The sequence below is a fragment of the Babylonia areolata genome, chromosome 14, assembly GCF_041734735.1.
Source record: "Babylonia areolata isolate BAREFJ2019XMU chromosome 14, ASM4173473v1, whole genome shotgun sequence".
Classification (NCBI taxonomy): Eukaryota; Metazoa; Mollusca; class Gastropoda; order Neogastropoda; family Buccinidae; genus Babylonia; species Babylonia areolata.
In genome coordinates this window covers 1,613,290-1,625,586 of record NC_134889.1, presented here as the reverse complement: position 1 = coordinate 1,625,586, position 12,297 = coordinate 1,613,290, and the positions used below count along the sequence as shown (strand labels likewise).

Genomic DNA, 12,297 nt, shown 5'->3' with positions numbered 1-12,297 from the left:
CGAAGGGGGTTCAGGCACTAGCAGGTCTGCACATATGTTGACCTGGGAGATCGTAAAAATCTCCACCTTTTACCCACCAGGCGCCGTCACCGTGATTCGAACCCGGGATCCCCAGATTGACAGTCCAACGCTTTAACCACTCGGCTACTGCGCCCGTCGGGATCAGATTTCAATACGTTAGTTAACCAAGAAAATAAGTCAAAAGTTGGGAGCATCATCCAATAAATCAATTACTCAACAAAAGCAAGAGAAGCAAAAAAGGTTTTTAACTTACTGTACATGAAGATAAATCTGTTCACATATCATTCATCCGATAACGAAAGATAATGAAGGACACTACCTTACAAAAACAAAACTGCCATCATACATGGTTTATCTGGCTGAGCCAAGCCTAAGTCTGGGTATCCACCTTCGTACTGCGTCAGCCACATGAACTGTCCAACAGAGCAAAGCTACTGGCTACATTTCACACCAGTCACTACATTACGTCTGTCTTGATGTAGTGACTACATTATGTCTGTCCTGTTGTGTTACAGCCCTACATCAATGTTCATGATGTAGTGACTACATTACATCTGTCTTGTTGTGCGTTACAGTCCTACATGAATGTTCATGACACAGTCGTTACATTATGTCTGTCTTGTTGTGTTATAGCCCTATATCAAAGTTCATGACGCAGTCATTACATTACGTCTCAGTCTTGCTGTGTATTATAGCCCTACATCAATGTTCATGATGCAGTCATTACGATGTTCATGACATAGTGACTACATTACATCTGTCTTGTTGTGTTACAGCCCTACAGTGTCTTTGCTTATTTGTTATTTTCTCTTTCACTGTCTGTCTGACTGACTGACCTATTCTCTGGTCAGCGATTCGCTGGGACTGCCCCACTTGTGACTGCAGTTCTGTCTTCTCCGCCACCAGGATTCCTATCGTCTGTATGTGGACCTGTACACACATCATCAATGATTCCTATCGTCTGTATGTGGACCTGTACACACATCATCAATCATCAATGATTCCTATCGTCTGTATGTGGACCTGTACACACACCATGAATGATCAATGATTCCTATTGTCTGTATGTGGACCTGTACACACACCATGAATGATCAATGATTCCTATCGTCTGTATGTGGACCTGTACACACATCATCAATCATCAATGATTCCTATCATCTGTATGTGGACCTGTACACACATCATCAATCATCAATGATTCCTATCGTCTGTATGTGGACCTGTACACACATCATCAATGATTCCTATTGTCTGTATGTGGACCTGTACACACATCATCAATCATCAATGATTCCTATCGTCTGTATGTGGACCTGTACACACATCATCAATCATCAATGATTCCTATCGTCTGTATGTGGACCTGTACACACATCATCAATGATTCCTATCGTCTGTATGTGGACCTGTACACACATCATCAATCATCAATGATTCCTATCGTCTGTATGTGGACCTGTACACACACCATGAATGATCAATGATTCCTATCGTCTGTATGTGGACCTGTACACACATCATGAATGATCAATGAATCATAGGGATCCTTATATAGTGCCTACCCACTGTCGGAGACCAAGCTCTAAGCGCTTTACAGACCAGAAAGTCCAACGCTTTAACCACTCGGCTATTGCACCTGTCACGACATCATTACAGTATATTTATGAACCTGTTCACACATCATGACACTATGGGAATCTGTACAACAGACACACACACACACACAACACACACACACACACTGGCCAATTACCTGGAGCGGTCTTTTGAGAGAAGATCTTGTACCTGTCATTCACACACACACACACTCATACACACACACAGACACACACTCACACACACTCACACACACTACACAACAGACACACACACACTGGCCAGTTACCTGGAGCTGTTCTTTGAGAGAGGCAACGTCCTTCTTGTACCTGTCGTTCAGACTGCCGCGCTCTGTCTGTAGTTGGTCCTGCACGGTCTGCACCTGTTCCCTCTGACACACAGCACACATGGTGGGATAGTGGGATCACACCTCACACAGCACACATGATGGGATAGTGGGATCACACAGCACACACACAGATCTTGATAGGAATACCTGGACCACACCTCACACGCACAACCACACCAGGTTTGTCTGCTGCAGTCTCAGCACTGGCAGACCACAAGGAACTATCAATGTTAGGTCGCCAGGAGGCCACACACCGGAAGAGATGCTGCACTGAAAGTCGTTTTGGTGGTGTTCCGCAGTGCCTGTTCTGATTCAACACCTAGCAAGCCCGCTGCTCACAGCTACAATCACTTTATTGCCAAGACAAAGTGCATAAGCATCCCCCTATTAATAACTAACACTTTTACAACACTGCCGCATAAGCCAAGACCTAAGACGCATTTCACTATCACTTCACTTTCATTTCCTCCAACCCTTCCCCTCCCCCCCCCCCTGTTCTCTCTCTCTCACACACACACATATATCTAGTTGAAAGAGGCAGTGAGAGTTGGCTTACCAGCTGTTGATTCTGTGTGTTGAGTTGTTCACTGGCCTGAGAATGTTTCTCTAATAACGCTGCTAGATCTCTGTTTCGACTCTGAAAATCACAAAGTCTATACATATACAAACGTGGCAACAACCTGAAAATCCATGAATAAATCAGTCAATATAACAAACAAATGTGGAAGTGTTACTGTTAAGCAGGTAATGAATTGTCAGTCAATGCCCTTGCTCTGATCTGGCCATGACTCGTTGGTGATATTATACCCAAAAATAAAAACAAAATAACCAACACAATAATAACAACAACAACAACAATAATAATAACAATAATAACAACCTCCCCCGCCCCAAAAAAACATGGAGACTATGTGCATGTCTGTGTGTGTGTGTGTGTGCGTGTGTGCGTGTGTGTGTGTGTGTGTGTGTGTGTTCACAACAAATAAACATGATTCTGATTTATACACAAACAGATAAATAAATACATGCAGAAACACAAACACACATGCGCCCGCACACACACACACACACACAAACCAAACACTCACACAAACCTTTAATTCTTCCAAAGTGGAGTTCTCTGATTCATCAGATATACCAGGGTCGTCTGCCGACTGTCAACACACACATACACACATTAAAACAAAACACAGGCAAAGTAAATAAAAACCATTAACCTACAGAAAAAGACCTTGGCTGTGATGCAATGAACACTATGTCAGCAGTGGACAAGAGACAGAAATCCTGGTGAGACATACAAGGACAGGACAGCAGTGGACAAGAGACAGAAATCCTGGTGAGACATACAAGGACAGGACAGCAGTGGACAAGAGACAGAAATCCTGGTGAGACATACAAGGAAAGGACAGCAGTGGACAAGAGACAGAAATCCTGGTGAGACATACAAGGACAGGACAGCAGTGGACAAGAGACAGAAATCCTGGTGAGACATACAAGGAAAGGGCAACTGACACCACAACTTGTGTACTAGAATGCGAACATTTGCACTTGGGCAAACCCAAATCCATCAGCATACTACTGTAAAATCCAGACTAATTTTATCAACACTTTAACATTTTCCTACTTGGACAATTCACACAAAAACTCCAAAATGCTTGTTAAACATGTGATAGAAACATATATGGGGGCATTCCAAATAGCGGACCAAATAGTTTATTATAAATTAGTTAATTACATCCATAAACCATTAAATGAGACATTAATTTTTTTTCAAATCAATAGAATTACGGCAAAAAGATTGTGTCAAACTGCATCAATTGATCCAACTGCCAAATTATGCTTTTCTTCTGACAGTGAGAATCTTTTTTTGTCATGAAAGTTCTGTGCAGGAGTGTGAACATTCCCACATAACATCCAGTCAAACCTTCTAACAAGCATATGCATACTCATATATATATATTTGCACACAAAAAACATGTGCATGCACACACACACACACACAAATATGAATACTCACATATATGTCTGCACATTAAAACAGATGTGTTAACACACACACACACACACACACAGACGTCAACAAACACATGTTGAGAAGCAAAGCACAAACCTCAGCCAACAAGCCATTCAGCTGCTGTGAAAGCTGTTGTAGACTTTCCGTGGAGGCAGTGGTCCTGTAACAGAAAGGCCACAACTCAAAGCCCGAAAACGGAGTATGGCTGCCTACATGGCGGGGTAAAAACGGTCATACATGTAAAAGCCCACTCGTGTATATACGAGTGAACGTGGGAGTTGCAGCCCACGAACAAAGAAGAAGAAGAAGAAGAAAGCCCACAACAGTTCACACTACAGACATCCATGTACTGACGGCTCAAAGTTGTCAGCATCTAAACGACCAACACAGTTCACACTACAGACATCCGTGTACTGACAGCTCAAAGTTGTCAGAATCTAAATGACCAATAAAGTTCACACTACAGGCATCCATGTACTGACAGCTCAAAGTTGTCAGCATCGAAACGACCAACACAGTTCACACTACAGACATCAGTGTACTGACGGCTCAAAGTTGTCAGCATCGAAACGACCAACACAGTTCACACTACAGGCACCCGTGTACTGACAGCTCAAAGTTGTCAGAATCTAAACGACCAACACAGTTCACACTACAGACATCCGTGTACTGACGGCTCAAAGCAGTCAGCATCTAAACGACCAACACAGTTCACACTACAGACATCCGTGTACTGACGGCTCAAAGTTGTCAGAATCTAAACGACCAACACAGTTCACACTACAGACATCCGTGTACTGACGGCTCAAAGTTGTCAGAATCTAAACGACCAACACAGTTCACACTACAGACATCCGTGTACTGGCAGCTCAAAGATGTCAGCATCTAAACGACCAACACAGTTCACACTACAGACATCCGTGTACTGACGGCTCAAAGTTGTCAGCATCGAAACGACCAACACAGTTCACACTACAGACATCCATGTACTGACAGCTCAAAGTTGTCAGCATCTAAACGACCAACACAGTTCACACTACAGACATCCATGTACTGACGGCTCAAGTTGTCAGAATCTAAACGACCAAGAAAGTTCACACTACAGGCATCCGTGTACTGACGGCTCAAAGTTGTCAGCATCGAAACGACCAACACAGTTTACACTACAGGCACCCGTGTACTGACAGCTCAAAGTTGTCAGAATCTAAACGACCAACACAGTTCACACTACAGACATCCGTGTACTGACGGCTCAAAGTTGTCAGCATCTAAACGACCAACACAGTTCACACTACAGACATCCGTGTACTGATGGCTCAAGTTGTCAGAATCTAAACGACCAATAAAGTTCACACTACAGGCATCCGTGTACTGACGGCTCAAAGTTGTCAGCATCGAAACGACCAACACAGTTCACACTACAGGCATCCGTGTACTGACAGCTCAAAGTTGTCAGAATCTAAACGACCAACACAGTTCACACTTCAGGCATCCGTGTACTGACGGCTCAAAGTTGTCAGAATCTAAACGACCAACACAGTTCACACTACAGACATCCGTGTACTGACAGCTCAAAGTTGTCAGCATCTAAACGACCAACACATATCTCTCTCACACCATCAACAAAAGAAACCATATCATCCCTTTCACTATGTCAGCTCCATCTACTATGTTACTATACTTCTATACCACATCTCCATTCACTATGGTACTCTACCTCCATCCACCACTGTACCATACCTCCATTCACCACTGTACCATACCTCCATTCACTATGGTACTCTACCTCCATTCACTATGGTACTCTACCTCCATCCACCACTGTACCATACCTCCATTCACTATGGTACTCTACCTCCATCCACCACTGTACCATACCTCCATTCACTATGGTACTCTACCTCCATCCACCACTGTACCATACCTCTATTCACTATGGTACTATACTCCATCCACCACTGTACCATACCTCCATTCACTATGGTACTCTACCTCCATCCACCACTGTACCATACCTCCATTCACTATGGTACTCTACCTCCATCCACCACTGTACCATACCTCCATTCACCACTGTACCATACCTCCATTCACTATGGTACTCTACCTCCATCCACCACTGTACCATACCTCCATTCACTATGGTACTCTACCTCCATTCACCACTGTACCATACCTCCATTCACTATGATACTCTACCTCCATCCACCACTGTACCATACCTCCATTCACCACTGTACCATACCTCCATCCACTATGGTACTCTACCTCCATCCACCACTGTACCATACCTCCATTCACCACTGTACCATACCTCCATCCACCACTGTACCATACCTCCATCCACCACTGTACCGTACCTCCATTCAGTGTGATCTTGTGCTGGCTCCTCACGGCTGTTGTTTCTGGCACCGTCCAACACCTCCCCCTTCCTGCTGACCGCTCGGCCTCTGCTGCCCGTTTCCCCACTTGTCTGTAACACAGCACAACATGGGACGTGTACATCACACGTGTTTTCTTTTTCACTGACGACACAGCACAACACACAGTGTGTATACTTATTCTTTCTCTTTCAGTATTTATAGTGATGTACAACAGTGAACACAACAGTATGGGTTGTGACGTACACACCACTGTGGACTTTCTTTCATGGCCCCTGCACCCGCACCCCCCTCCCGCAGTCATCCTCTTTTCTCTCACCCCCTGTGCACACTCTCTTCACCGCCAGCATTCTCAACCACCTGTTCCGGTACACCTGCACTGTCAACCACCTGTTCAGGTACACTTGCACCCTCACCCACCTGTTCAGGTACACCTACACTCTTGAGTCTCTCATCTGTTCAGGTACACCTACACTCTCACCAACCTGCACAGTACACCTGCACCGTCACCCACCTGTTCAGGTACACCTGCACTCTCACCTACCTGTTCAAATACACATGCCCTCTCACCCACCTGTTCAGGTACACCCACACTCTCAGGTACACCTGCACTCTCACCCACTTGTTCAGGTACACCTGCACTCTCACCCACTTGTTCAGGTACACCTGCACTCTCACCCACCTGTTCAGGTACAGGGGAAATGCTGCGACGGGAGTCGTGCTCCTCACAGTCTTGGGACCCCCCTGACTTGTTGGAGCGAGCGGAGGGGGCTGGGGACCGGCTGGGTGTGCGTCCTGACCTCTGCTGGAACTGCTTCAGCTGCAAAACACCACACACTGCATGCCAGCCGCACTGCCGCCGGGTGGGAACATGGATCAGACCACATGCGGCGTCATCACCGCTTTGTCAACACACTGTGTGTGTGTGTGTGTGTGTGTGTGTGTGTGTGTGTGTGTGTGTGTGTGTGTGTGTGTGTGTGTGTGTGTGTGTGTGTGTGTAACATGGCATGGTCAAGATGACAGTCAGGTCCACAACACTCACGTCAGTGTGTATGATCAGGGTTCCAATTCAGCAGGTGCCCGTGTGCAAATGCTACAAGAAGCTGGCTCGGGCACGCAAATTTTCTGTGGAGAGTGCCCAGCTGGCACTCAGAAATTGATAGAGGTGAAAGAAAATTATATAAGACACATCAAGAAAGCAAGCTCGAATGCGGTCGATTGAAATGTAAAGTGTCGTCTGCTGCAGCTCACTTTGCGGAGCAGCACCTGGGCGCATGCGCGATCAGATGGTGACATATATGGCGCTTTAGTGACAAACAATGTTTCCCATCTTCAATGTTAACTCACTCAGTACGGCCAGTCCTCTCTTCTCCTCTACACAGACCCCTCAGATGTCCAGTGGGTGTCTGAATGACCCAACCTTTAGCTTCCGTCGTCAGAATTGTAGTATTCTTTGTCAACATTCACCTCTTCACTATAAGAGCCTTCCGCTTGCAATATTTTGATGATGGTAATTGGGCTGAAATGCTGTTAACGTCGTCTCTTTCGCCGTTCGTATGGAGAGAGTTAAAAGAAAGACTCCCAAAACAGAGACGAGGGCTCAGGATGACAAAAAGAATACACAGCAGGAGTAGGAATCAAAGCGCCAGCGCGTGTACAATGAAGCCTGGCAGAAAGACTTTCCTTGGCACATTTTATTTCATCTTATTATGCTGGCACCCAAAACCACAACTGGGCACTCAAATGTTTTGTCCACAGTGCTTGACTGGCGCTCAAACAAAAAGGTTAAATTTGAACCCTGATGAGAGTCACGAGAGTGTGTGAACGACAGTAACTTCGATGTGAATGACAGATATATCAGTGTGAATGACAGTCACATCAGAGTCTGTGCGATTGACAGTCATGTCAGTGTGAATGACAGTCACATCAGAGTCAGTGTGAATGACAGTCACATCAGAGTCAGTGTGAATGACAGTCACATCAGAGTCAGTGTGATTGACAGTCATGTCAGTGTGAATGACAGTCACATCAGAGTCAGTGTGAATGACAGTCATGTCAGTGTGAATGACAGTCACATCAGAGTCAGTGTGAATGACAGTCACGTCAGAGTCAGTGTGAATGACAGTCACATCAGAGTCAGTGTGATTGACAATCATGTCAGTGTGAATGACAGTCACATCAGAGTCAGTGTGAATGACAGTCATGTCAGAGTCAGTGTGAATGACAGTCATGTCAGAGTCAGTGTGAATGACAGTCACGTCAGAGTCAGACACGTCAGAGTCAGTGTGAATGACAATCACGTCAGAGTCAGACACATCAGAGTCAGTGTGGATGACAGTCATGTCAGAGTCAGTGTGAATGACAGTCACATCATTTCAGTGTGAATGACAGTCAGTCTCAGTGTGAATGACAGTGTCAGTGTAAATGACAGTCAGTCTCAGTGTGAATGACAGTGTCAGTGTAAATGACTAAAGTCACATCAGAGTAAGTGTGAATGACAGTCACGTCAGTGTGCATGAGAATTATGTCAACTGAACACATCCATCACATCAGTGTGAATGACAGTCATGTCAGTGTATATGAGAATTATGTCAACTGAACACAGCCATCACGTCAGTGTGAATGACAGTCAGGTCAGTGTGTTGTGTCAGTGTGAATGACAATGATCAATGTCAGCGTGAATACAATCATGTTAACAGCACACAGTCATAACGTCTGTGTGAATGACAGGTCAACATCACATGAAATCACATTATGACCAACATCAGAAAAGAACAGGGTTCACATTTGTTGAACACAGAGAATCACACGGCCCAGTGCACATGCACTGAACAGAAATGATCGCCAAAGTGCACATTCACCGAACAGCAAGCATCACAGAATGACAGTGCACAGAATCACTGGTCAATATATCATAATGCAAGCACTGATAAAGAAACATCAGGCAGAAGACTCGTTTACCTCAACTAACTTACTTTGTTTTTGCTTACTTGGGCTTGTTTTCCTCCAGTATCATATTCCTCTATCTCTGTGCCTGTCTGTCTGTATGGATCTCAATCTATACACAGTGCAATCTCTTTACAGCAGTAAAGCTTACAGTGGTACTTGTTTACAGCAGTAAAGTTTTCAGTACAATCTGTTAACATCAGCAAAGTTTACAGTTCTATCTGTTAACATCAGCAAAGTTTACAGTTCTATCTGTTAACATCAGCAAAGTTTACAGTTCTATCTGTTAACATCAGCAAAGTTTACAGTTCTACCTGTTTACAGCAGCAAAGTTTTCAAAACAATCTGTTAACTCTATCTGTTAACATCAGCAAAGTTTACAGTTCAACCTGGTTACAGCAGCAAAGTTTTCAAAACAATCTGTTAACTCTATCTGTTAACATCAGCAAAGTTTACAGTTCAACCTGGTTACAGCAGCAAAGTTTTCAAAACAATCTGTTAACTCTATCTGTTAACATCAGCAAAGTTTACAGTTCAACCTGTTTACAGCAGCAATGCTAAAAACACAGTTTAGAGCAGTAAAGCTTGCAGCGCAGCACTACATTAGTACATGTACACAACCAGAGAAGAGAACAACATTACTAAATGATTATTATCTTTACGTAACCAAAACATGAACAATTCTCAGCTTTACTGCGTGACATCGAGTGAAAGGTTTAACACACATGATCACAGGTATCACCAATTCATGGAATGAAGAAAGAATCAAAACTATTTAATTACACTCAATAATTACAATGCTCTTTTCACTTGAAATAAACATTCACTTTGACAGAACACTAGGAGCACACAAAACAAGTCTGTGACCTCCCACCCCTCGTCCTTGCGACCATATATGGCCATATACATCTAAACAGCCAATGAGAAAGGCAGAGAAAGACGCAGAGCCCAGGGGGAGAGGGGAGGAGTGAACTGTGAAGCAGAGTGGACTGTGAAGCAGAGTGGACTGTGAAGCAGAGTGGACTGTGAAGCAGAGTGGACTGTGAAGCAGGGTGGACTGTGAAGCAGAGTGGACTGTGAAGCAGAGTGATGCCCAAGTTACACAATGAAAAACACGGAGCATTGCCAGGAAAAAAGGCCTACACAGTTCTGTGTGTACTATGTGCTCTGTGTGGGATTGTGTCACTGAATTTCATTGTTGTGCTGTGTTGTGCTGCTGTATTGTACTGCATTATCATAATTCCTGGCCTAACAATATCTATCAAAATTGGGCATATCTCTCAGGGGACAGTACACCACTGTGGAGGACGAACCCCCCCCCCCCCCTCACCCCCCTCCTCCCCTCCACACCGCTTCTTCCTATTTGCAAATCTATGTACCGGTAATCATTTAACTCTTTCACTGTCACGTTCCTGTGTGAAAATGCTCCCCAGTGCCAAATATTTTGGATACAACGCTCTCAGTCCGTTCATGTCAAAGCGATACAATGCACTTGTTCACTTCAAACTTGACCAAGAGGCAAAGGTTATTCATTGTTTCATTGGTGAGCTTAGAATAATATGACCCCTCAATGTCGACTTACGTTTCCTGTGACAGTGCACTGTCACGTCAACTAAGGTCGCCTATGGTGGTGAAAGAGTCAACTATCAGAGGATTTTTGGACAATTTTGCCAAAGACAACCCCTCTGTTGCCATGGGTTCTTTTACATTTATTAAGTTCATGCTCTGTTTAAACCTGGGTTTATTGTCTCATCCAAATAACTAGCACCCAGACCAGTGGAGTGGGGAGTCAAAATCCCGGATCGTACATGAGACTCAAACTCATGGACACTCGCTTCTTGGACACGTTACCGCTAGGCCACTACTGCTACTACTTCATCCATGTTGTGTGTGGGAATGTACTTGAAGACCACTTGACTTGGTGGAGACTGACAAGAGGATGGATTATTTACATCCCTGTTGAACCCATGGAGAATGACTTCCTACTCTTTGTCAAGCGCTTTGACACTTGGCCAACCCTCCACAAGAAAAAGAAACTCGGTCCACACTATGGAACTGTTTGCCATTTTCACCCCCAGCGCTGAACAGACTGAGATGGGTCTGAACCCAGGTCACAATAACTCAAACAGAATGTACAACACATGGGTTCTTTCTGTCTTCCCTTGCCTTTCTCAGAATACAATATACTTTTTTCCCCCACTTGAAAACGTACACAAACAACTTTTACAAGTTTCTCTCATCAAGTTTCTCAATAACAATCAAAACATGATGACCACAAATCTACCAGTGTACTTTCCTTAACAACAAAACACGCTTGACCGGCAAACAAAACCAAGCCAAAACAAGCACCGACTTCAATGGAATGAAGGCCGCAATTCAGGGCCACTTCAAAACAAGCCCAGTGCAGGACACATGCCTCAGGGCACTAGGAGGAAGTGGTGGTCAGGTGGGTTATGGGCGGACTGGGGTGGGGGATGTGTGTGTGGAGGGGGTGGGGAGAGTGCATTATGTGAATTATACATGTATGCACACACACATTTCCCAAGCACTGGGAGGTGCAGAGTGTAAATACACACAACTAACTTTTCTTCCGTCAAATCTATTTGGGTTTGTCCTGTACTAAGGAATTAGAGAAAACAAAGGAAAGCCTGAAGCATCACTCACTGTTCCCAACACACACAGCTAGAATCAATACCAGCACGGCACATCAAAGAAAGCCAGCCAACAGTCAAAGCAAGCCAGTCTCCATTTTCTCTCGCTGCAAAGCTTTGCACAGTACATTCCACCCACACAGAACAGTGCAGTCCACCCACACAGAACAGTGCATTACACCCACTTAGAACAGTGTTATCAATCCATCAACAGTACAATCCATTCACAAACAGTAAAACATCCACAAACAGTACAGTCCACCCAAATAAAACAGTACATTCCACCCACAGAAAACAGTACATTCTAGCCACACAGAACAGTGCAATCCACCCACA

At 44.5% G+C, this 12,297-nt stretch overlaps 1 protein-coding gene across 1 annotated transcript in view; it reads right to left on the bottom strand.

The window, feature by feature from the left end:
* The window catches only part of LOC143289402 (golgin subfamily A member 2-like), a 37,999-nt gene extending 29,293 nt beyond the window's left edge, over nucleotides 1–8,706 (bottom strand). The window contains exons 1-8 of the mRNA XM_076598366.1: nucleotides 8,242–8,706; nucleotides 7,047–7,184; nucleotides 6,344–6,456; nucleotides 4,080–4,143; nucleotides 3,064–3,123; nucleotides 2,526–2,606; nucleotides 1,910–2,011; nucleotides 858–951 (exon numbers count right to left, since the gene is read on the bottom strand). Of these exons, the coding sequence (XP_076454481.1) occupies nucleotides 858–951; nucleotides 1,910–2,011; nucleotides 2,526–2,606; nucleotides 3,064–3,123; nucleotides 4,080–4,143; nucleotides 6,344–6,456; nucleotides 7,047–7,184; nucleotides 8,242–8,706 (1,117 nt within the window). The remainder of the gene's footprint in view (nucleotides 1–857; nucleotides 952–1,909; nucleotides 2,012–2,525; nucleotides 2,607–3,063; nucleotides 3,124–4,079; nucleotides 4,144–6,343; nucleotides 6,457–7,046; nucleotides 7,185–8,241) is intronic.
* Between the last annotated feature and the right edge of the window lie 3,591 nt (nucleotides 8,707–12,297).